The 26,978-nt window shown below is 49.5% G+C and overlaps 1 protein-coding gene across 7 annotated transcripts in view; it reads left to right on the plus strand.

The window, feature by feature from the left end:
- The window catches only part of CAD (carbamoyl-phosphate synthetase 2, aspartate transcarbamylase, and dihydroorotase), a 414,808-nt gene that overhangs the window by 331,985 nt on the left and 55,845 nt on the right, over positions 1-26,978 (plus strand). For all 7 annotated transcript variants that reach the window (XM_078650082.1, XM_078650077.1, XM_078650079.1 and 4 more), the window contains one exon: positions 25,215-25,370. In XM_078650082.1, coding sequence (XP_078506208.1) covers positions 25,215-25,370 — 156 coding nt within the window. The remainder of the gene's footprint in view (positions 1-25,214; positions 25,371-26,978) is intronic.

Consider the following 26,978-nt stretch of genomic DNA (forward strand, 5'->3'; position numbering starts at 1 on the left):
GGTAATCCCATCTCAAAATCAGGAATAGCCAGATGGATAGTTAAATGCATTCAAATATGCTATCAAAAAGCTAAACGCACTCTAACAGTTCCCCCAAAAGCACACACTATGCGTAAAATGGGGGCATCCATGGCTTTCCTAGGGAATATTCCTCTTGAAGACATATGTAGGGCAGCTACATGATCTACCATACACACTTTCACTAAACACTATTGTGTAGACGTGCAAACAAAGCAGCAAGCTGCTGTAGGCCAGGCTGTCCTTAAAACTCTTTTTCAGACTGCTGCAGCTGGTACAGGTGACCACAGCTAGAGGAGATACTGCTATACAGAGTATGCTAAGATATAAATTCAGCAGCCCACATGCCTCGAACGGAAAATGCTACTTACCAGTATGCATCTGTACTTGGCATGTAGGGCTGCTGACATTCATATCGCCCACCCTCCTCCCTGGAGCCTGTCGCAGCTGCAGGATTCTCTTTTGCATGGCCATCTCTTACTTTACTATACTCCATCTTTGCCACAATGGCGAAAATGCTACAGGCCTGGCTTATACACCTTCAAAAAGAACTGAAAGTAAAAGGCCTTTGGCTGTGCATCCTGGGATACCGAGGGTCTCTGGAGAGTTCCTTAAAGGCACAGTATCCCTTTTCCAGACACATAAAGGCAGCCTATGGGGCTTGTCTGTCCAACCCTTCCTTTCTATCATGACAAAGGATTTTTGTGAAGGGGAGTTTCTCTAGGTGTGAAACTTTACAAAATGTGTAAAATTTAATATTATTTGGCTATCTTTTTCACTTCGAGATGAAGTGCTGGCCAAAGTAGCCTTGTAGTTTCAGGCTGCATTATTTGTCTTTGTTTTTCTTTAAAATGTCTATGCAGGACTGCAGAAGAAGACAACTTAAGAGACTATTTTGATTGCTCCGGGGTCCCCGCACATGGGCGGGACTATTCACAAGATTGACTATAACAGAGATCCCCCTACTACAGAACTGGAGTTACAGGTAAGAAACTACTCCTTCCTGGATCTCATCCACCTAACAAAAAGACCACACAGAAGGCTGCCATGCAGACTGGATCTCCTCTACAATCTCAGAGGGAAGGTTTTCCCCCTAGGAATTACTTCACTAAGCGTGACAGCATCAGACTGCGTTTTCTGCATCTGTAATGTTATCTTATGGAGGAAAAACATGCATCTCATTCAGACACTTGGCAACAACTTACAGGACTGTTCTTCAGGATGTAAGGTGAGCATGGGGCAAGGTCCAAGGCAACACCAACAGGTTACGTCTGGTAACTCTGGGGCGTCCAGTGCAGAGGTGGTACGCGTCTGGTGTCCAATTCACTTTAAGGAGTACACTCCAGCCACAAAGAGGTTGCAAGCTGGGACTGAGGAACAGTCCGGGTGAACCTACAGAGGGGCTCGACCCTTGAGATGCTCGGGCACATAGGGACATTGTCAGTCGACTTCTCCACGGGCTGTTAGGCTCTGGTGCGTGCTCTGGTGCGTGGTGTCCTTGACGTCGAATTGTGGTGCAGGAGTCACTCATGGTTGGAGGGGGCATGCAGAAGCTCTTGTGGGTCTGGGGACCCCGTTGGCCCAGTCACCTCTCTTGGACTCTGGCCCGAAGCGCAGGTTCATAGGTCCTTTGAGGCGTTGGGTGGTGGTGGTCACAGACTTGCGTCTTTTTCTTGGTTTTGCAGAAGAGGGGCAAAAAAAGCAGCTGGGCCACTCACGATGTGGGTCTCACTATCAATGAAGTCCCTCGACGTGCAGGTTGGTTATCCTCTGCCTTGGTGTCCGGACTAGACACAACAAGCCTTGGATTCTGCAAAGGTTTGGTACGTGGGTATTGGTCTTGTGCTGCGCTGGTTGGTCTTGGTGTCTTCTCACTTTGTGAAGAGACCGATCTGACCTGCAGGACCACAAGGTCCTCTTTCTGGGTAGCTGCAACTCTGTGTACCCCACCTTGCATCTTTGATGCCTGCAGCTGCAAGAGAGTAGCTCCTCTACTCCAGGCGAGTTTCTTAAGGCAATTGGCGAAGCGCTGTGAGCCCTCCAGGTTTATTGGAGACTGCACAGCGGCAGGATGAGTCTGCTTCTTCGATTCTTGGGGGCAGATGTCAGGCTGGCAGTGTTGGCGCCAAGTCAGTCGTTGCTCCTCTGTTCTTGTGAAAGAAATCTTCTTTGTCTATTCCTACACTTGATCTGTCAAAATCTGAACATCGGCTATCAGGGAATCCCCTAAATACTCAATTTAGGTGTGTTAAGAGGAGTGAGGGGTAGTAGACAATGGACTACTTTCCCCTGGGGTCGCTACATCCCCTAGATGACCACATCCTGTGGGGAGTGGGCATCACCCTGTCCCTTAGAATATCATAAGATACCCTGCAGCCCTTAGGGGGACCCTCTTTAGTAACCCTGCTCAAGGTACCTGGAGTACCATCTACTAGGGGCTTACAGGGGTGCTAAAGTCCTTAGCCAGTTGTAGCACAATTAGACTTTACATTGTTTTGTGAAGGAGCACTGACCTTGAGATCTGGTTTGCAGGCCTCAGTGCGCTGTCTGAGTCCAAAATCAGTATCTAGTAGCTAAAAAAAGTGAGGGAGGGAGTAACTGCAACAAAAGCCCAGTTCCACTACACTAATTATGATTGCCGTTGATTTATATAGGAGAGTTGGGAAGTTGCCTGCCCTTTCATTAAGACCTGCCTGTAAATGAGGGTCATTTTGAACTTGAGAGAGACTGCCAATCCACAGGTGTAGGGAAGGAAACATCTACTTGGCACTGACGCAGGACAGTCTGTCCCATTTAAGGATCTGCTGCTTAGAGCCTGTACATTTTCATCGCAATCTATTTTATACCTGCATGTGTAAGACTTCATGTCGTTTTTTTAAATTTGTTTTTTAAGAGTTTTATATAGCGCGAACTTGACCCGAATCGGGTATCTTACACTGAAGTAGCATTGTAAAACTAAAATGTGGCAGGCTGATCACCCTACATGGAAATCCTTCTGTTGCACTGTAACAGGGTGGAGAGTGCAGAGGTAGGTGGATATGACTTATGTTTTATGTATTTATTTAGGGAATTCCCATAACAGCTCTCATCTACATATTCAGACTGTAGGCTCCTTTCAGACACAATTGCCTCAGACTTCAGCCATCTGCTTTGGCGAAGTTTTATAAAAAGGGGAGGGGCTGACTGAGGCATGTTTTCTTAACTTAGGTTAAAATAAGATGCACGGATTAGTTCACACTGGTGAAACACACCTGAAAAAAGTGAGGCCACTTCTGCTCAGGCCCCCTGCCCCGGCTCAATAACATGCATACATTAATAAGCCGGCCCAGCGAGTGAAGGGAAGTGACGCCTCTGCCCGTTGATAAAAGGGCAGAGCCCATCTGGCTCCTGAAAGGTCACTCGGGCACCTACTGGGCTGCTGGCGGCATCCGAACAACACAGACCCCGTCCAAATCAACCCCCCGCCTGCCCAAAAAAGCAGCCCACAGCTGGAACTTGGATACCGGCCCATCGGCCATTGCCCGAGTGACGGCCTTGCCAATCCGACCCTGTCTGGGTTACACCGGATACATGATTGGCTAAAAGATTTCCAGGTCCATTTTGATGCATGGGGATACTACTAGATGAGCAATTTGCATTGAAGTATTCACCATACAGTGCTCTATCAAAGGCAATATGTTTGTCTGCTGTAGTGGGACACCTTTTGATTGCACACAGTACTCGGCAGAGAACTGCATTCAGGTTTCATAATTAACACAACCGTGCTGCCTTCATTCCTATTGTCTTGAAGCATCAATCCAACAAACTGTCATCCTATTTGGTCTTCCTATATTTAGGTCTCGCTTAGAACAGCGCTGGCGTTTATTTGCAAAGTTTTCTATAGCGCTGGCTAGACCCAGAGGTATCAGTGCTTTACATGAGGATCAGCAAGTTACAGGAATCGTAGTTATATAATTTGAATCAGCGAGTTACAGGTTACATAGTTACAACAGTTTGAATCAAAGGATCAACAGAGGGAGGAGGAGGAGGAGGGAAGGAGACCCAAACGGGGAGACAAGGAAAAGAATGTCCGATGACCAGTTGGGTAGGTGACGGCCAAGGGGCCAGACTCCTCTATAGCTGTATAGGACAGCTCCACAGGGCATCTGCCAAGGCTGCTCGGGCTCCACGGTAGGTAAAAACAGTTTTTGGATCCACCCATGGGGCGTCATCATAGTTCCATCGAAAGCATCCGGTGTTCCTGACTGCTGGGTTGGAGTGTGAGATGAGCAGTGGGAGCTGAGACCGATCTACTAATCATTGAGCTCCAGCGCTTGGAATGGGAGGCCATCTAGGAGTTAATTGATGTTAATTCAAGTTGATTAATGTTGCCTTTTGCTGTCCTCAGGCACCACTCCGTGGTGTGGCTCCCTTTAATGCCAGCAATCACAGACCCAAAGCCTATTCAGGGGCGGACACCACCATGTTAAGGTTAGGGATGGTAACATCAATGACTCCACAGGGGCCTCTTCGGGGCGGCCGCAATCTTGGGGTCAGGCATTTTGAAAAACTTAATGACATGTATTGTAGATCAGTGCCTCACAACCACCCCCCTAGTTTTTATTTCACTTCTTCTTGAGATTTTCGGTGATTTTCCATGAGTACTTCAATTAATTCTTCCTTGATTATTGTGACCTTGGAGTGTAGATAGGCCAGGCACAGAAGATATCCTCCCCTCTCGCTTCTCAGACGGTTCAAAGACATTCCAGTTATCTCCTTAAACTTTTGTAATCCATCAGCGCCATTGGGTGACACAGCCTGTCCGTTTCGCTGTACCAGTGGGCGACAGGAGGCCGGGGGCAGCAGAAGACCCCGGACCCGATGACCGGGTGGAACGGGGAGAGTCCTATGTGCAGTAAGCTCTGCCCATGTTCCGCCCATCTTTACAATTGGTTTATCTTCCTGTCCTTTGTAAATGATGACTTTTAATTCGTCAAAAGGCTTAGTAGTCCCTCCTTAGTACCGCCTTGTGTCTATTTGTAACCTCCCACGAGGACTAGCCCTCTTACTGTGGGGTTACACAGTATGTTTTATTTACTGTCTGTGTGCACTATTTTCTTAAATGGCTATCTCTTGTCACAGGCACGACATGCTTTCCTGCAACTGATTGTTTACAATTTAGTACTGACAGACGCTCCTTCCCTCTCCTCGGCTACCTCCTTTAATCATGCTGTCTGTTCCGAGTTTTACATTGACACCCCTACCCAGCTTTAATTCGCACCAATATTCCCTCCCTTCTGTTGCTTGTTTAAATTGTCCTGCAGGAATGAGAGTTGTAAATGGAGGGTTTAGTACTGGTTGATGGCAGCGAAAGATTAAACTTGGAAAAAGACACTTTTTTTGGCAAACCCACATTAAATGTAGTTTTACCCACAGTCACCTTTTCTTTCTCAAAAACAAGAGTTTTGCAGCCATTCAGATGTTAAAAACAACTTCCACAAAGGTGAAGTGTGGCAATTTTCAAAGAACCATATTATTTATGAAATGCCCTCTCCTATGTCTGCAGAGACAGTTTAGTAATGCATTAAAGATGCATTGTGTCCAAAACGCGTTGCCTCTGTATACATAGCAGGAGAGAGGGCACTTAATAAATAATTTTGTTATGCTTATTATATGTGCAGTAACAGCCCCTTGCATCTTTCATTTACTGTCACCTAATGCAGTTTTCTGGCTTTAATGCAAAGCAAGTGTTTCTTTAGCACACATTTGAGTTGCTAGAACATAAAGCTTTAGAAAATGCTAATGTCACTTCTCTGTGAAAGTCAGCCTTTTGTTATTCTTAAGTGGAGTTTATTGCTAAGTGTTCATGCTTCTCGCAAGGTTTTTGTGGCTGCTCAAGGAAGGAGACAGCCCTGATAAGATAAGGATCAGGAACCAAAGGCTATGTCTGTTTTCTTTTTTCTTTTTTTTCCAAGAATTTTATTTGACAAGCAAGTCAAAGAGATTAACATATCCAAGTACAGAATCAGAAAAGTAAGATAAATCGAATTCAAATCGGTGCATGTTCATATTATACAAAACACAAACAAAAGTTATGGAAGAAAAAAAAAGGATAGATCCTAATCAGGACAAATCATTAATAATTAAAAGACCATAAACAAGAAGAACAGTCATGATCCAAATCATTGCTGGCATTGCAAAAAATTCCCCCATATCTTGGCAAACTTTATTTTTGCTTTAATTCCTCTATTCCTAGCAATAGCATCTTCCATAGTGTAAATTTCGAGAACCAATGTCTATTTTCAAGGCTATGTCTGTTTTCAAGAAACATGTGCTGCTTTACTGTTACTATAATATAGTACATCCATTTATTTTTATATTTATTTTTTAACAAACATTTACGGGATAATCCCAACACTACAAGCCGATCATAAATAATATTTGTGATATCTTCTAAGGCGTTTTTCTTTAATGTGGGATAGTGTGCTGCTTTTGTGAAAATGTTCCTTTTTTAATCTCTTTATTTTCTAAAGTGTCTTCAATGTAATTCAGAATCCAAGGGAACTCAAGACATGTAAACAGTGCTTATTAGATGTAACCAATACATCTAGGCTATTTGTTCTAAGCAATCAACCATAACCCACAGGTCCATACAAAAGGACTCTTCCTTTACTGGAATAATAAAAAATCTGCCCTCTCAGGATCTATAAACAGCGCGGCTTTCTTTCTAGAAATTGTACGAATTTTAACATCGCTTTTTTGACGCTTGTGTGATGTTTTCACAATTTTTAAAGGGAATGCTTTTTTATATGTACTCTGTCAGCACTGCTGAAGATAGACAAAAACCATTCAACGCCACATAAATTAAACCAATTCCACAACACACAATTCCACACCACCCAACATAATGACTGTAGGAGAGTAGGGTCTGCAATCCTATGATCACCCAGATTTTTGCTTTTTGCTTCACTGGTTTATGACTTTCCCTGGCTGTGGGCCTGCTAATCAGACCCACAGCCTAGCTGTTCTCTCTATTCCAAATTGTACCCAGGTACTGAATTGGCACTGGGCCCTCTCTGAGTCCCTGTACCCAGGGCTGAGGTGCACCCAGGAGTCTCCCAGGGGCTGCAGCATGTATTATGCCACCCCTGGGCTGACTAACTAAACAGACACAACTGGCTGCTTGACAGCTGGGAGCAAGGTGGTGTAATCACCCTTTGCTTTAGATATAGTATAACTATATCTAAACCTAAATGGGCACACAGATCTCCTATCAGTCACTCCTATGGCAGGCCTTAACAATCCTGAAGGCAGAGTGCTTTGAATCGTGTGAGATAGTGCTCTGGCATGAGCTGAGCCTGTCTGCGGCTTTCGGGATCTATCCCATAGCCATTTCCATGATAGCGTCAGACCATTTACTCTTAAGTGCCTTATAATCCTCTCGGTTATGGTAACTTTGGACTGACATTATCTAAACATGTCGTGTAAGGTGTCATATGCTTTGGAATACTACCCCCTCACCAGTTCTGGCGACGGGGGTAGCATTCCACCCCTCTAGAGGGAGAAGACATGTTGGTAACCTGTAACCCCGGTTAAAGTCAGACATAGCCTCAGCTCCACAAGATGGATGCTGCCACCGAGACACAAGTCTGCCCTCCTGCTGCTGGGAGTCCTCCCAGCGCGGGAGGCAAGGACAAAGGGTTTCCTGTCAGGGGCGGTGCCAGCACCGTCCCAGACAGGATTTTGTGTATCCTAGGTAGGCAGGGCTTTAGAGGAAGGTGACTGCAAGTGGCACCCCGGTGCTCACTGTGCATAGGCCGGCTTGAACCAGTTCCAGGGGCACACCAGCCCCTGAGCTGGGGAAAATCCCGCCAAAGGAGAGGGGTGTAACCACCCCCTCCTAGTCCCTCCCATAGGGCAGGACTTAGTCGCGTACCAGCCCCCTTTTTCAGGATAAAGGTAGGAGCAGGCCCCTTTCCAAATTAGATCATCTTTGAATCCTGAAACTACTTTCCACGAAAGGAACTCAAGACTTCTCCCTAAGATTTCTCCCTTGTGACTAAGGAGTAGTCACCCTGCAGCAGCAGGCACCATCCAAGCATTGCGGTTTGCTGTAAGTCTCTCCTCCGGATCAAGACTGCCCAGCTCGACGAGAACCGGCTTCCCTGGCACCTCTGACCTCTACCTACATCATCAGCCCAGCTGAGATCCGTGGGTGTGACGAGACCTCGAGGGACCGGCCATCTTCAAGACTGCACGACGCTTGCCCAGCACGACTACTGAGGGATCCTCACGTGAGTGCTTTGGGGTCCGAGAAGCCCCAACCCTGAGCAGCTCCAGCACCGAAGTCCAGCCCCCTTGCATCCACGAGATCTGCGTGGGGCCCTTCTGCTCTTTGCTGCTCACCGCGTTGTCCAGGTCACTTGCCCGTTGGCTAGTGGCCCTTCTGACGACGAACTACGACGACAACACCGCTGGTCTGGTTGCTCCAGACTGGCCCTTGCTCCCCTCCAACAGAGGAGCACCCCGGACCCTCCTGGTCCACTCCAGACGCCATTTTGAGTCCACCGCGTGGGCTTGCATTTGCCAAGAGTTGTTGCCCCAATCCTGGGTCCAGCGACGTCGACAGCAGATACTTTCGTGGGACAGCTCGCCCCTCCATCCTGGTCGCCGACAACGCCTCCTGGTCCGAGAGACTGCAGAGCCCAGCGTCGCCCACTCACCTGGTCGAGGTGACTTCATCCGGTGCCATCCTGGTGCCCACCTAATCACTGGCTAGTGATTCAGAACTTGGTCCCCTCTGCTTACAGGTCTTCATCTTCATCGATCCAGGCTTGGATCACCACGAACTTCTTCACTGGTCGCCTGCCAGCAACTTCTTTCTTCAGGCTCCATAGACTGCAACGAGGATCTCCGACGTCTTTTCAGCCCTATGCAGCCGCAGCCCCTGGGCTAGGTAACCTGAGCATTTCGGTGCTCCAGCATAGTCTAACTATCTAAGTGTCAGGATACTTTGTCGTTTCAGCTCTACTTAGTCGGGTTCGCCCGAGAACACTAACTTTGCTTTTACTAGCCTCCATAGACTTTTTCCGCCTTACGCGTGAGAGTTCCCACTCTGCACACGACGTCCCTAGGCCTCCTGCTTCTAATCTAAGGGTTCAGCATTGTAGGCCTAGCGTTTCTAAAGTCTATGAGAATAGTACTTATCTGCTAGTAATTTCGCATTCCACTTCTTGTGTATATGGTTTTTCGTGCCCCTCGGGCATTTGTGTAAATTGTGCGACTTCAAGTATTTTCCTAAGAGTTTTGTTGTGTGCTTAGCTCCCTGTCTCATAAAGAGCCAGGGTAGTCTTGTTATAAATAAATATACGTTTATTTTCATAACAACTTGTGTGGTGTCCTTTCACTTGGCATTCAAGGGGTAAATGTGATGGTAAAACAGCTGGCTTAACACGCCCTCTAGAGTTTAGCCTAAAGACTGCACGTGTCCATGCTACTAGGATAGCTGGTCTATCAGGTTGACTTACAACCAAACATCAATAAGGGTTGTTTGGACTGATACATAGTGATCACTAGAATAGTGAGCACTGCATATCAGGCCAACTTCTCACAATGACAATCCACATAATACCACTCAACCCTACATAATTCAAGTCCACCTAATTGCATGATACTCAATACCACATAAACACACTTCATAAATCCACTCTGACACATAACAATCCACATAAATACACTGCACACCATGCCACATAATTCCATTCAACATATTTTCCCACAACACTGTTCCATGCCACACTATTCAATTCCACACAAATCCTTTCCGCACTACATAATTTAACCCCAAACCACATTATTCCGCTTTACAGCACAGTTCCACTACACACCACATATATTAAATTTAGAACACAGAAGTCAACAGCACACCACATAATTAAACTCCACATCATAACAATCCACAACACGAATTGCCATTCCAATACAGTCAAAAACAACAAATTACTATTCATAGAATACAGCTGCGCACTATGCCACATAATTCCACTACACAAATCCACACCACACAATGCCACAACAATTCCAATCCAACTCGCATAATTCCACTACACACCACATACATCCACTCCATGCCGTAACACATAAATAAGATAATTACATTTACAACATCAATACCTCTTAACTCTTTCTTTTTTTTAACACCTAAACACACAGATCTGGAGCTTAGCTATTAACTGTGTTCTTTTTCGTCCCAAAAACGCAACACTATCCACATAGTTTTTTTTTTTTTTTTTTTAATTTAGTGTATTTATTGAGCGCAGTCCTGTCACCCAGAGGGCATCCTGGAGCTTGAACTGGAGCAGTGGCACTATTCACTTACACAGCAATTTTAGGGAGCAAGTGCGTTTTTAGCGCTTTCCTAAACGGAAATTATTCACTGTGGCTTCTCAAAGAGAGTGGCAGAGAATTCCAGCATTTGGCCGCTGCCACACTGAACGAGCGGCCACCCATCCTGACTCTCTGAAACCGCGGGACCACCAGCAGATGCGCCGAAGAAGAACGTAGAAGTCGCGGGGCAGAGTACCAGGTGAACATATTCTGCAGAGGTAACGGGCCCAGCTGATGTACTGCTCCAAACACCAAGCAAGCGGCTTTGTACGTTACTCTCAGATGTACCGGGAGCCAGTGGAGCTCTCTCAAAGCCAGGATCGAAGAGCTGGACCTAGGACGTGAGAGTGACAGCTTAGCGGCCATGTTCTGCACACGTTGTAGCTTCCCCACCAGATGTTTTGGGGCCTCCAGAAGCAGCGCATTACAGTAATCTAGGCGACTTAGTACTGTCCCGCGAACTACTTCCGGCCTGGCTTGGGCGGGGAGGAGGGGCAGAACTTTACGCAACATGCGTAACAACATCATGCACGTAGACGTGGTTTTATTAACGTGCAGGTCAAGCTGCAGATTTGGGCCGAAGATCACCCCCAGGTTGCGAGCGGATGCCGCAGCCAGTACTGGCTCGGGGAAGGAGGCCGGCCAAAAGTTCCCTGGAGGTGCCCGCGGGATCCGATCTAAAGAGCAATGAAGGACCTCCGTCTTGGCACTATTAAATTGTAAGGAGTTGGCCCGTAACCAGTCTGCTGTGGCTGCCATGCAGCGATGGAATATCTCCAGCGAGACCGCGTTATTGCCCTCCAAGGAAAAGACCAGCTGGGTGTCATCAGCGTAATTAAAAGCCGAGACACCGAAGGATTTTATGAGCTGGACCAGGGGGCGGAGGTACAGATTGAAAAGTATTGGGCTGATAGCCGAGCCCTGTGTACTTTCCTTGGCTCAGAGCAAAAAGGAGGAAGCGAAACCAGCTGTTGCCGACTGCCAAGATAAGATATAAGCCAGTCTCTTGCAGCCTCTGTGACCCCACACTCTTCGAGTCTCCCGACAAGGGTCCGATGGCAAACCGTGTCGAACGCGGCCGACATGTCGAGCAGCACTAAAAAGGCTGCCCTACCACTGTCGACCCGTGAACGGAGATTGTCCAACACGGTTACAAGCGCGGATTCCGTCCCGTGCCCGGGGCGGAAGCCGAACTGTGCCTCATCGAACCAGCCGATGTTTTCGAGGAAGCCTGAGAGCGAACGGGTCACCCATTTTTCCATGATCTTAATAGGAAAAGGGAGCAAAGAGATTGGCCGATAGTTGAAACGACAGGTCGGGTCCAGTGTCGACTGGGCAGGTCAACCGGAGCTCCCAGGTCAGAAACTGCAATTGGAAGACGCAATTCAGTCAGCTGAGGTCGACTGGCTAGCCTGTTCGGAGCTCCCAGGCCAGGACTGAAGCCAGCTGGCTGGGGTCGACTGAGCGGGCTCACCGGAGCTCCCAGACCGAGAGCGTCGGGCAGAGGATGTTTTAAGCCCTCTAAGATCTTAGCAGTTTTCTCTTCAAAAGCACCCGCCAAGGAATCGCACAGGGCCTGTGATGCGGGGACCATATTAGCCACACATAGAGGGTGGGACATGTCCCTAACGATCTTAAACAGTGTTTGCGATTTGTTGGGCACCTGGTTCAAGGTGGATTCCAGAAAAGCTGCCTTGGCGTGCTTAATCTGAGCTTTGTAGCCCTGTAGTGCGAGCCTGAACGAGGCTTTTGCTGATGGTAGATATTGCTTCCTCCACGCCCTCTCAGCACGTTTGCAGTTCAACTTCAACTGTCGGAGCTCTTCCGTATACCAGGGAGATGCCCTATTCATTCTCCCACGAGACTTACGAAGAGGAGCAACCTTGTCCAGCGAGTCAGTAATCGACTGGCACAGAGTCAGGTAGCTTTCCTCCACTGAGTTGCTCAGGCGGTAATCATCTGGAAGTAAAGAAGGCAGAGGAGAGAGGCTGAGTAGTCGCGACCAGGGTCTACCCAGTTTCGTCACTCCAACCACGGCTGACTCCGAAGGATGGTCACCTAAGCGAAGGGAGAAAGCCACCAGTGCGTGATCCGTCCAGCATTGGCATAGAATATCGGTGACCACAGCTAATTGGGCGTCAGCAAAAATCAAGTCAAGGATGTGACCTCCCTTATGAGTCGCTGAGCAGACCAATTGCTGCAGCTGAATGTCACCACAAGCCTGACAAAGGGTTGTATACGCCCCGTCCAGTGGACCCCCCTGCCATAAGTTGAAGTCCCCCAGGACCAACAACTTAGAATGAGTGTTGGATAAATCATATATTAGGTCGAGAAAAACCGATAGGGAAGGTACCGAACCCGGAGGTCGATAGCAGAGTACACCTGAGAGCACCGTTCTCTCTGGGGCTCTAAAAGAGAACCCCATCAGTTCGAAACCCGGCACCTCACCTATTTTAAGCTGAAAAAGTCCGAGTTCTTCTCTATAGATGATACCAATTCCACCACCTCGGTTCTTCAGCCGAGGGGTGTGAAAGATTTTAAAGCCGGGGGGGCATGCAAGTCCCAACTCAACTAGGCAGTCCTCCCGTGTCCATGTTTCGGTTAGAAACAACACGTCCAGACCCGCGGAGTCAATCAGAAAAGCAATTTCTGTATGATGCTTGCAGAGCGACCGCACATTAAGCAAGCCGCAAGACCGAGATTGGGATGGAAGAGCACCCGTAGTCCTCCGGGACTGACACGCCAAAGTCGGTCTAAGTTCCAGAAGAGCAGCCCGGGAGTAAACTAGGGGAGGAGAATGCGGGAGCCCAGAGGAGACGGCCCTATGCGCGCCCGTTGCGCGAACCGGCGCAAACGGGCTTACCTCTGGCGCGCCTATGGCGCGCCCGCTGCGCGCTTGGTCCCCCATACCTTTATAGTATTGGTTCGAGCGGAAGTCCGCCTCCTGCGTCCCTTGACCTACTCAAGATGGCGCCCGGAGAGCTGACAGACTTCACCCCCACCCAAGATGGCGGACGGACCCGGTAAACTCACTCTATCCCGCCAAGTACGGGTGTATTGCAGTTAAGTGCAGGTAAGCCTACCAAAATTCCCCGGCCTACGGAGCCGACGCCAGAAAGACAGTGCAGTAAAAACGAGCTCTAGAAGCTCTGAGCGCGATGACCAGCAGCGCAAGAAATTAAAAGCAATAAGCGAACTTAGAAAAGTGTTGTAGCAGCGATAAGCGCGTGGTAAAAGTTCTGACCTGCTGATGCACCACGGTGGCTTAAATAAGCACACCAAGTGCGGAAGTCCGCCTCCTGCGTCCCTTGACCTACTCAAGATGGCGCTCGGAGAGCTGACAGACTTCACCCCCACCCAAGATGGCGGACGGACCCGGTAAACTCACTCTATCCCGCCAAGTACGGGTGTATTGCAGTTATTAAGTGCAGGTAAGCCTACCAAAATTCCCCGGCCTACGGAGCCGACGCCAGAAAGACAGTGCAGTAAAAACGAGCTCTAGAAGCTCTGAGCGCGATGACCAGCAGCGCAAGAAATTAAAAGCAATAAGCGCACTTAGAAAAGTGTTGTAGCAGCGATAAGCGCGTGGCAAAAGTTTCACGCCACACAATTCAACTCCACACATTTTCAATGCACACCACATAATTCAACACCAAACCACATTATTCCACTCCCAAACACCATTCCACTACAACTCAACAACACAATTACACAACACACCACATATTACAGTCCACACCACACAATTACACATCATGCCACAAAATTCAACTGTGCACTACATAATTAAACTCCCCTAAATGCCACTACACAACACAAAATACCATTTCACATAATTACACTCCATAACACAATCCCACTCCACATGATTCCAGTACACTAAATACCGCATAATTACTATACACATAATTCCACAGTACACCATGCCACATAATTCCACTACACCAATCCTATCCACACCACACAATTCCACGCCCCACAATTATACAACTAATTAATCCAATGCAACCCACATAATTCCAGCACACACCACATACATACACTCCATAACACATAGGTAAAAGACATTGCCATTTACAATGTCAATAGCTCTAACCCAAACTAATGCGAGATAGATTGCTTTATTTGTTAAAAAAAGATCCCAGCAGTACCATAAGTAAGGGTGCAGTACCTTATATAGCTAACGGAGGTCCCTTTATAACTCCACAAAGACACTTAGTAACAGCCTGGGGTACTGCACTCTATTCTCGCTTCATGAATTTTCTTTTATTACTTATGCTACTGCTGGGATATTTTTTAACAAAATAAAATCCAGCAAACATTATCATTTCGAACGCGAATTGCTGAAACTTTAAGTAAGGCGAGTCCTATTGCATTGCAAATGCGTGTTTTTAAATGGGATTGATCGATGCATTTCTTCCATCATCCTATTCGAAGGAAGATGGACCTGATCCTCTTTGACTCATTTATTAATGGGTAAACCGGCTGAACTCGCTGAATAATTCAAGCTACATGAAGTAGTTTTTGAAATCCCCCATAACATTCAGTTAATGAGCTTCATGCTTTGGTGGGACGATGACTTTAAACTTTCTCTGAAGGAAAGGATTGCCCAGTTGAGTTGAACTTAAATGCTTTTTCGTCCCGGCACAAAAAACGAGATCGGGGAGAGCCATGGGAGGACTATCTGTATATGTGGACTTAAACCTTCCGGGCAGCTGGTCCATCACGGACTGGAATTCACATGCTATACAAGCAGTACGGTTTAAAGGGAAGGGGCTAAGACTAACTGTTTTCAACATTTATAACAACGGGGTAGGGGGAGGCCATACCTCATTTATAGGAGAATTAGATGACAGATTGGGTCAGGAAATCTTGGCTAGGAAAGCAGGACAGGTACCTGCCCTACTGGTCATGGGAGACTTTAACTGTCACTTATGCTCGGCATTGGTTCCAATAGACGCAGAGTGGTCTCATTGCCCCGTAGTGAAAGGGCCGCATTTTTCGCACACACCGGATGGTCTAGCTTTTAGTAAACTCCTTCTCAACTATGATTTAGTGCACACTATTAACATGATGGGTGTGCAGAGGGATGGCAGTCTACCACCAACATTTAAGGGTAGAGGATGCTCCTCTTTTATTGACTACATTTTAGTTTCTAGACTTCTTATAAATAGAGTTACTAGCGTAGGGATAGAATGGAGCACTTTTAGTGACCACAATCCCCTTGTATTGGGGTTGCTGCATTCGGTGGGTTCAAGAAGTAGATACCAAGGCTCAATTACAGAGAAGGTAACAGACCAGGGAAGAAGATTAAGGTGCTCCAAAATAGATGGGGAAACCTTCTATAAATCCTTGATGGACTCTGGAAAACCCGCCATGGATGACTGTTTAGATATGGGTGTACAAGGTCCACGGTTGCTCGAAGCATTCGGCCAGATTGCTGACCTTATAGATGGTCTATTAAAAACTAGCGCGCCCATAAGGAACCAATGTAATCCACGTTGGTTTGATAGAGATTGCTCAAAGGCTCTGAGGGAGCTCAAAAGCAGCCTCAAAAACAAACCAAGGGATATCCTACAAATTGCTGTGTGTAGGAACAAATATAAGAGGGAGACCAAGAGGAGGAAATTAGCTCTACAGGGAGAAGCGTAGGCAGACCTAAGAGAAGCGGGGGGGAAACAGGGATATGTCCGGGTTTTGGAGAATTATCAATCAACCAACTTTCCAAGAAAATAATGCCCCGGAGATAGGATTAAATATCCTACCAGAACAGTGGGTCTCTCACTATAAGGGGCTGTACAATCACGAGCCAGGTCCAACAGAAGAGTATGTAGGGACTTCACACGAAGGCACTACAGTAGTGTTTTCCATTAAGGAGATCACTGCTGGAATAGAGGGCTTGACAAAAAATAAGGCCCCTGGCCCGGACGGGATCCCCCCTGATTTGTTTCTGAGTTGTGTAGAACTGTGGGCCCCCATAATCACTAGGGTCATAAATACCGCCATCACTTGTGGTTTACCGCCGTCCTGGTCAAAGGCTATAATCGTCCCTATTTTTAAGAAGGGCAATAGGGACGATCCCCGGTGTTATCGCCCTATTTCCTTGATTGATGTGTCTGCCAAACTCCTGGGAAGGGCGATCCTCAACAGATTGTCCGAGTGGACCGAGGAAAATAACATCTTTTCGGACACTCAGTATGGATTCAGGACGGAGAGGTCCACTAGTGACCAATGCCTGAACCTCTATATGCTGACTGCCAAATACACCATGGCCAGCAACGAAGCCATCTATATGGGGTTCATGGACCTGGCAGCGGCATTCGATCATGTAAATAGGGAGAAACTCTGGGTCATGATGTCTCTTATGGGGATTGAGGTTGACCTAATTAACATTTTAAGGGAACTCCATAGTGATACCTCTGCAAAAGTCAGATTTAATAGAGAGGGCGGGTTGACCGACTCATTTCCCTGTAAGAGCGGGGTACGGCAAGGCTGTATTCTAGCCCCATTTTTATTCTCACTCTATATAAATAACCTGGAGCAGTTCCTGTTAAATTTAAAAACAGATTGTCCAAGGGTGGGGTTGCGTCATATCCCCGTACTGCTTTATGCAGATGACGCGGTCCTGCTCGCACGTACGCCTAGGAGCTTACAGACTTTGATTGACGGATTTGTTGAGTTCATGGGTTCCTTAGACCTTTTTGTCAATCTGGGCAAATCATATGTGCTGCTGGCTGGCAATAAACCATGCACCAAATTCACGTACACGATAGGAAACCATAAAATAGAAGAGGTCAAAACATTCTCCTATCTAGGTGTAACCTTTATCTGAAAGAAACAGGTTAGTATTAGATTCCTTACCTTAGAATATCCCCAGGCGTCAGTCTGGATCCGGAAACTTTTGCGTAGCAGTACCCCTGCGCGTCGGTAGGAGTCGTCTGCAGGCGTCCCCTGCGGCTCCGCGCCGTGATGACGTCGCTGGAGTATATAGACGCCGCCTCCGCGCGCTGACGTCAGTTCTTCTTTTTTTCCGCGCCAGTTAGCGCAGATCCGAAGAGCAGTACTCCGGTCTTTTGACCAAGTTTTTTGATAACTCTACTCTTTCGGTGCCGGTAGGATGCCCGGTTTTAAAAATTGTGACGGGTGCGACCGCCTGATGTCGGTCACCGACCACCATCGACTCTGCCTCCGGTGCCTGGGCGCGGACCACGACGTCGAGTCCTGCGTCGACTGCCGGGCCTTGACGAGTAAGGCTAGGCGGGAGCGGTCCCGCAAGCTGCTCGAGTTCCGGATGTCGGCCCCGCGTCGAGAGCGGTCCCGGTCCGGCCGGAGGTCGAGGGAGCGGTCGAGAGAACGGTCGCGGAGCCGCCACGAGCGCTCCGGAAGTCGTCACCATTCCTCCGGTTCCTCAGGTAAGCGACACAAAAAGTCGGGGCGTCGTCATCGCACCCCCGACGCTCGCGCGATGCGGCCGGGGGTTCGGGTGGCCCCACCCCCGCGGCTCCGCGAGGGTCGCCGACGCTGCCTGCTCCATACCTGTCGGTCCCTGGGCAAGGCGCGTCGCGCGAGGAGATAGAGGAGTTCCTCATGGCCATGAGGGCGCTGTCTCCTCCGACGGGGCCTACGGCGCCTGCGGGCCCGGTGGTCCCGTCCGGGGGCCCGAGCGGTTCGGGTGCTCCTGCCCCGGCGCCGTCGGGTGCTCCGGCGCCGCCGTCGGCTCCGGCCCCGGCGCCGCTGGGCCCTTCAGGGTCGTCGCCGGCTGGTCACCCGGCCTCTCCGGCGCCGATTCCATCGGGGCAACCCGTGGTGCCGCCTCCGCGCGGCACCGTGACTCCGACGCCGGTTCCGGCTGGCGTCGGGGCGCCGGACCCGGGCGGCGCCACCCCCATTCCCTCTCCAATTCCGGACGTGGAGTCGGACCGGCGTCGCCCGACGCCGAGTCCGGCGCCGATGGGGCCCATTGACCCCGAGAAGCCGGTCTACATCGTTGAATCCGAGTATGGTGATGATGAAGATTATGGAGAGGGTTGGGAGGGGTCTGAGGACCCTCTGTCACGCGAGTGTCAGTACGACGTGGACTGGACAGGTGACTTGGGTGATGCCAGTGGTCTGGACGAATCTCCTAACCCTGGTTTTGTCTCGCCTCCCACTGTGGCGTCGGAGGCTGGGGCTGCCTACTCTGTGGTGCTGATGAGGGCTGCCAAGGCCTTGAACCTTGAGCTCCCCGTCGCAAAAGTGAAGCCTAACATCCTCACCGAGGTCTTCAAACCGCAGTCATGCCCACAGGAGCCTCTGCTGCCGTTTAATGAAGCCTTGACGGACGTTCTGTTGGGCACGTGGTCCAGGCCCGCTTCAGGTTCGCCTGTTGATAGGAACGTTGCCAGGCGCCACCGTCCGTGTCCGGACGACCCTAAGTTCCTGTCCACCCATCCCACCCCTGAGAGTCTGGTGATCCAGGCCTCAACATCCCAATCCGCATTCCCGTCGGCCCCGCCCGACCGGGAATCTAAGAGGTACGACCAGTATGGCAAGAAGGTCTTCTCGTCCCTGAGTGCGGGACTGCGGTCTTGCAATACCGCATGCCTCTTGGGCCGCTACACCCACTCTCTGTGGGATACGGTCGCGGAGTGTCTGCTGCAAAACCCGCAGGAGGTACGGGACAAGCTCGGCCAGGCTATGGTTGAAGGCCGAGACGCGGCGAGGTATTCCATCAGGTGTGGTCTTGATACGACCGACTCGCTGGGCAGAGCGATGTCCACGACGGTGGCGATTCGTCGCCACGCCTGGCTGAGATCCGCCAATTTTTCGCCGGATGTCCAAAATGCCTTGATGGACATGCCGTTCGATGGCAGTCGCCTGTTTGGCGACAAAGCGGACAACGCGCTTGAGCGCTTCAAGGACTCCAGGGTCACGGCCAAGTCCTTGGGTCTCTCGACCCAGCGCCTGCAAACGGGTTCGTTTCGCTCCTTTCGTGGCCACGGAAGGGGCGGTCCCACACGTGCTGCCAGCCACGCACCGCAGAACACTTCTCAACGCGGTGGCGGCCGTGGATTCCGCCGTGGTGGCGGTCGGGGACAGCGGCGAGGTCAGGCCGCACCTCCCCCCGCAGCAGCCTCCAAATGCTCCTAGTCCGAGCTTTCAGGCCCATGTGACGCCAGTGGGTGGCAGGGTTCGCCATCACCACTCCCGCTGGCGCACTATCACATCGGACAGGTGGGTGCTGCAGCTCGTCCGAAGGGGCTACTCCCTCCCCTTCGAGACCACTCCTCCAGCCATGCCACCGCAGAACCACCGTGTGTCGGGGGACCACTTGACGCTTCTGCAGGAGGAAGTTACGGCCCTCTTGGCCAAGGGGGCCATCGAGCGCGTTCCCTGGCCAGAAGTAGGGTGTGGTTGCTATTCCCACTACTTTCTGGTACCCAAGAAGGACAAGGGGGGCCTGCGTCCTATCTTGGATCTACGGAACGTCAACGGCTTCCTCCGGAAGGAGACGTTCAAGATGTTGACTTTGGCTCAGGTCTTGGCTGCTCTAGACCCACTAGACTGGATGGTAGCGTTGGACTTGCAGGATGCGTATTTTCACATCCCCGTCCTGCCGGGCCACCGGCGTTACCTGCGGTTCACGGTAGGCCACGAGCACTTTCAGTTTATCGTGCTCCCATTCGGCCTTACCAGCGCCCCACAGGTGTTCACGAAGGTGATGGCGGTGGTCGCAGCTCATCTGCGCCGGTTAGGGGTTTCAGTCTTCCCCTACCTCGACGACTGGTTGTTGAAGGCGGGCTCGCCCCAGACAGTCGTCCACCACCTCCAGATGACGGCAGACCTCCTGCACGAGCTGGGGTTTTCCATCAACGTGCCGAAATCACACCTGTGCCCCTCTCAAAAGCTCCTTTTCATCGGAGCGGTTCTCGACTCGGTGCAGTTTCGGGTTTATCCTCCGGAACGGCGGGTCCGGTATATTCAGGCTTTGATTCCCATCTTTCAGCCGTTATCCCGGGTCTCGGTCAGGTTGACGCTGCGGCTTCTGGGACTGATGGCCTCCTGCATCCTTCTGGTGCATCACGCCAGGTGGCGGATGCGGGCTCTGCAGTGGGACCTGAAGTTTCAGTGGGCCCAGCATCAGGGCAACCTATCCGACCACGTCCTGATCTCGGAGGGCACTGCGAGACAGTTGCAGTGGTGGCTTACGGACCGCGATTGGGTCAGGGGCAGATCCCTCTCCCTTCCCCAACCGGAGCACGTAGTTGTGACGGACGCGTCCCTCCAGGGCTGGGGAGGCCACTTGGGAGAGGCGGAGATCAGAGGCATCTGGTCTCCGGCGGAGTCCCGGCTCCATATCAACATGTTGGAGCTGCGGGCGATTCGCCTAGCACTGAAGGCATTCCTCCCCTTTGTCAACGGGAGTGTGGTGCAGGTGTTCACGGACAACACCACCGCCATGTGGTACTGCAACAAGCAGGGCGGAGTGGGGTCGTGGACCCTTTGCCAGGAGGCTCTGCGCCTCTGGCAATGGCTGGAACGTCAGGGCGTGACTCTGACGGTTCAACACCTGGCAGGTTCTCTGAACGCCAGGGCGGACGAACTCAGCCGTCGGTGCTCGGTGGATCACGAATGGCGTCTGAACTCGGACGTGGCGAAAGGCCTCTTTCTGCAATGGGGAGAGCCTTGGTTAGATCTATTCGCCACAGAAGAGAACGCGCAATGTCATCAGTTTTGCGCGTTGGAGTTTCCAAGACGGCACTCGCTCGGCGACGCCTTTCGGCGCGAGTGGAGCTGCGGTCTGTTGTACGCCTTTCCGCCTATACCACTTCTGCCCAGAGTGCTGAAGAAGATCAGGCGCGACCGGGCCCAAGTTATCCTTGTGGCTCCGGACTGGGCTCGAAGGTACTGGTATCCCGAGCTACTCAGCATGTCAGTCGGTCCCTCGATCCGCCTGCCCCTTCAGGAGGACCTTCTGTCGCAGCAGCAGGGGACGGTCCTCCACCCGAACCTGTCCAGTCTCCACCTCCATGCTTGGAGATTGAGCGGCGACAGTTGAGGCCATTTGACTTGCCTCCTGAAGTCTGTGATGTGATTCTGGCAGCCAGGCGTCCCTCCACAAAGTCGGTATACGCCTGCCGGTGGAACAGATTTGTGGCATGGTGCACAGCAAAGGCTGTGGATCCCCTTTCTGCCCCTCTCTCCGAGGTTCTCCTCTTTCTCCTCTCTCTTGCCCAGCAGGGCTCTGCTCTGGGCACTATCAAGGGCTACCTTTCTGCCCTTTCCGCCTTCTTACGGCTACCTGATCAGCCATCTTTGTTCAAGTCCCCTATTGTACTGAGATTCTTGAAGGGCATCACGCACATGTATCCACCTGTTCCGTTCGTGATGCCTCAGTGGGACTTGAACCTGGTTCTGACCTTCTTGATGTGCGCTCCCTTTGAGCCGCTTCATTCCTGTCCTCTCCGTCTTCTCACTTTAAAGACGGCCTTCCTGGTTGCCATCACCTCTGCCAGGAGAGTGAGTGAGCTCCAGGCTCTTTCTGTGAAACCTCCTTTCTTGTCCGTTCATCCTGACAAGGTGGTTCTTAGAACTAGACCTTCTTTCCTGCCCAAAGTAGTTTCTGCTTTTCACATCGGGCAGTCCATCACCTTACCCTCCTTCTTCCCGCCTCCGCATCCTTCAAAAGATGAAGAGCGGCTCCATCGTCTGGACCCAAAACGTGCGCTTTCATTTTATATGGATCGCACACGCCAGTTCCGGGTGGATGACCAACTGTTTGTTGGCTACGTGGGTGAGAAGAAGGGAAGGGCGGTACAGAAACGAACCATCTCTCGGTGGGTCGTCCTGTGCATCAAAGCGTGCTACTCTTTGGCTCGGAAGGAGCCTCCTGTTGGGCTGAGGGCCCATTCCACTCGGGCCACGCGGCTACTACTGCCCTGGGCCGGGGAGTCCCTCTGCAGGACATTTGCCAGGCGGCTACGTGGGCCTCGCTGCACACCTTTGCGAGGCATTACTGCCTGGACAGTCAAGTCCGGAGGGACGGCTTCTTTGGCCGTTCGGTCCTCCAGGATTTTCTGGTGTAGGATTGTATTGGTTCGCAGACCCACCACCGGGGTTGGTATTGCTGGGGTATCTATTCTAAGGTAAGGAATCTAATACTAACCTGTTTCTTTCAGATGAACAAGTTACTTACCTTCGGTAACGATATATCTGTAAGAAACAGTAGTTAGTATTAGATTCCTTACCGCCCCACCCATCCTCCCCGTTCTGCGAACTGATGCCTAGGGTTAAGGACATCCCTTTCAGGGCCCTAGTTTCACATGGCACCAGTGTTGGTTCTCACATGGCTCTGCGTGTTCTGGCGCGGAAAAGCTGTGTGCAAAGAACTGACGTCAGCGCGCGGAGGCGGCGTCTATATACTCCAGCGACGTCATCACGACGCCGACGACGCCGAGCCGCAGGGGACGCCTGCAGACGACGCCTACCGACGCGCAGGGGTACTGCTACGCAAAAGTTTCCGGATCCAGACTGACGCCTGGGGATATTCTAAGGTAAGGAATCTAATACTAACTACTGTTTCTTACAGATATATCGTTACCGAAGGTAAGTAACTTGTTCGACGGGTCTTTACAATTTAACTCCCTGGTTGAGGAGCGCTGTTGTAAAATGATTGCTACGAATGGTGCTATTGCAAGTTACGGTAGGAGGGTAGGAAGATGGAGCCCTGAACAGGTGATGAATCTGTATAGCTCCATATGCTGCTCCAAAGTGATCTATGGGGCAGAGGTATGGGGCTTTGTTAATACTGTGAAAATACAACGGGAAGAAAACAAATACATAAGAACCATTCTGAGAGTACCCCCAAGCACCGCTGGCTTCATAGTACATAGGGAACTGGGGAGGCCTTACCTAGAAGATCTGGTAAAACTTAGACCAATAGTGGCCTGGTTAAAAATTTGGGTCAACCCCGAGGCGTCTCTGAGCAGGGAAATTCTAAAGGACTGCTTAGAAAGAGACAAATGTATGAGAATCCCATGGCTCAACTATGTAAAGAGTACCCTAGAGTCAATCGGCTACAGGAACCTCTTCACTGACCCGGCAGCAATTGTACCACAGCACAAAGCGTTTGTAAAAAAAGCTTTTTTAGATCAAAAAGCACAACAGAGAGCGGAGGCTGAAGGGCCCAAAAAGACCGTGAGGGCTCATAACCTGGTTAAGAGCACAGAGGGAATGGAGCCATACTTGTACCTTATGCATAATGTTCAGGACAGATTTCTGATGTGCCGTTTTAGATTAAATCTACTTCCGTATTTATTGGCATCACCAGCAGGGTTTTTAACCACAACCGAGCAGAAGGGAACCTGCGGCTGCGACAACATGTCTCCGCAGGATTCCCTTCACTTTGTACTCCTGTGCCCTTTTTACTCAATGCCCAGGCGCAGATTTTTAGTGAAAATCCTAAAACAAGCCAAACTGAAACATGCTAGAGAGGCCTTAATCTATTTACAGAAAGCATCGGATCCTTTAACATTGTGCTGTATAATGAATTTTATTAAAGTGGCGGTCCGATTAAGGGTAACTAGAGGAGAGGAATGATTCCTAAAAACTGTTATTAATCTTCTCTTAAAAGTGTCAAATTCCTTCTTCTCTTTTGTCAAATGTAAATAATTATTACAACTAGGATTCTGATAATGGTTTAATGATATTTTATATTTTTTATTTCTTAATCATGTATATATGTATGTGCTTTTATGGTGATTTTTAATCATCGAATAAAGAATCTTGAATTGAATTGAGTTGAACTTCAGTTCCTATTTAAAGTAAAATGATAGGCTTGCATTGATAGATCGCTTCAACCTGCTACTTACTTTATTCCGCTAAATATTCTGTGGAGAAGCAAGGCATGTATGCATGTTTGACCCTGTGAGGACACTGAGCTACAGTTCAGTTCATTGACTTTATTTGGATACCTTGGTTCCCATAAAAGCACTGAGCTACAACATTTTTCAGGCAGGAGAGATTCAGTTGGGCTGCCTCCTTGCAGAACACATTGGAAGCTGTCCACTCAGGCTGACCATTTGGGTGGATTTTCTTCAAGGTAGTTCAGATCATTTACTGAGCCGACTTGCGGCTCACTCTGCCAGAGGTACAAGGCGGTAACTTGGGCTTCTGCTCATCCAAATATAGGACACTTTCTGAGCATATGTGCTAGTGTTGAGCCAAGGTGGGACAGTGCACTTATGCTGATTCATTTCTAAGTTGCACGATATAAGACTTTGTTCATTCATTCGTTAATTTTTGCAAATCCCGAAATTATCAGTATTGATTCAGTAGTTTAGGAAAATTTTAAGAATTTGATAGATTTGTATATCCTTTGCAATAATTTACTTTTCTCATTGAGCAGTTTGGAATAATTTTACAGAATAACTATTTAATCTCTGTACGGGGAATGCTTTCTATCAGTTATTGTCCTGAGAAACATTTGCAAAAGTGAGGTAGACTGCTCAGCATGAACATTTTGTTCTGTTGCTACAGGGGATGATGTTGAAGCCGCAAAGCACACCTGGCACTCAGGCAGTCTAAGTAGATTAAGGATGCCCAGGTGCCACAGGTGGACCTCTTGGGTTGTTTTAAAACGAAAGAATCAGATATTTTGAAAATCCTTACGTATGTTATGTCCCGCAAAAGGACCCAATGTCCTCACTCATTTCCAGGGGCTGTGGACAGGTAGTCCAAAATTTCCTTTGCGAGTTCTTTTGTATTCTCATGGAACTCAGTGTAAAAAGCACACTTCTGTTCAGTTGTGTGTTGTATTTAAGCATCTTTTTTTTATTCTGTATTTCATAAAGATCACTATGGTCGGGGACCTGAAGCATGGCCGTACAGTGCACTCCCTGGCATATCTGCTGACGCAGTACCGTGTGAATCTGCGCTATGTCACCCCCAAGAACCTGCGCATGCCATCAGAGATCATACATTTCGTAGCATCTAGGGGAATTAAACAGGTGAGACAGTGCAAAGTACCCTTGAGAAGTAGTAGTAATGTTGTTGTTTATATTGTCAGAATACTAATGCACAGAAACAGGTTCACTAGCGTTCGAGGCATGTGGGCTGCTGAATTCACATCTTATGCATAGATCGCCGCCTAGTGTTGGGTCCGGATGATTGCACATTGTTGTCCTGGAAGAGTCTTCGAAGTATCACGAGATAGGTGGCTCCTCCCCTGGACTACAGTGCGCATGGGCATCCTCTCCATCCTCAGATTGTTTTTTTCCGCCATTGGGTTCGGATGTACTTTTCTTTACTCCAGTTCGGAAACTTTTCTACAAGGCCAAAAGGCCTTCGGGGTCGTCGGTATTGTTCTTTCGATCGGTGCCGAGTTCTTGTTCCAGTTTCTTTCGAAGCAGGACGTCGAAGAGCGCCGCGTGGCCTTTTCGACACCAAAGGCCAGATCGTCGATGGAACGGAGACCGTTCAAACAATGCCCCCTTTGTAACTCAAAAGAATATCTTCGGCGAATATGACGATGAGGTCGTCGAGACTGAGGATCCAGAACAGACATCGGATCCAGGTTCGGAGCGCGACTCCCAACTACTATGAAGACGACGAAGAGCATGTTGTTGAAAATGAAAACGTTGAAGAGGTAAGGGACGACGTGTCCCCCATCGGAGCCGTCGATGACGACTCGAGTGATGAACCAGGCCCAACAGTGGGTACTGGGCCTAAACAAGACACTCTTAGACTTTCCAAGGCTCCAGTCGAGGCATCGCCGAAAGGCCTTAGCCAAGATCATAATAAGCATTCTATAGCCCCGCGTCTCGGCCTGGCTAAGAATCTCACACGAGCCATCGATCGCCCAACTGAAAGCGAAACCGAAAGCTATAGAGGAAAAAACGAAACCGAAACTGCTAAAGTCAGCCATCGGATCGAAGAATGCAAACACATCGGAATCGACGTCGAAAACAAGTGTCGACAACCCTAAAGGGTCAACAGCAAAGGGTGTCGATCCGAAGATTGGTGCGCTGAAGTCCATCGCTAAAGCCACGTATGTCGAACCAATAAGGTCGGCGTCGACGGACAGCGACCCAAACAAAGGACTCGACTCTCAAAAGGCCCTCGACCCGAGGCACCGAGTCGAAAAACAACAGCTCGTCAAAGCCCTCGAGCCGAAAACCAAAGGCGCCTCAAAGGAGCAAGTCGAATTGATAAAAAAGAGCGCACCTCCGACGCAAGCACCAAAGTCGACGCAAAGTAAAAAGCACGATGACAAGGCAAAGTCCGTCTGTCTCATATCGACGTCAGGCCCGAAGCCGCCCTTAAAATTCGGACTGCCCCCAACAGCACGGCCTAAGGTAATGGATCCGAACAAAGGGATCGAACATTCCAAAACTGTGACACTTGGAAAGAGGAGTCATCCTCAAGAAGCAAGCGTTGTGTATCAGGAGCCCTCCTATAATGAACAGTCAAAGCTCCATATCGACGCCGACACTGGTACACTTACTATTTATCAAAGGAAAATCAGGTCGGATAATCCACTGGAATCCTATAAAATTCCACTAAAAAAGAAAAGGGACTCTTCCACATCGCCTGTCCTTTTTGAGAGTGTGTAGTAC

The sequence above is a fragment of the Lissotriton helveticus genome, chromosome 6 (genome assembly GCF_964261635.1).
Source record: "Lissotriton helveticus chromosome 6, aLisHel1.1, whole genome shotgun sequence".
Classification (NCBI taxonomy): domain Eukaryota; kingdom Metazoa; phylum Chordata; class Amphibia; order Caudata; family Salamandridae; genus Lissotriton; species Lissotriton helveticus.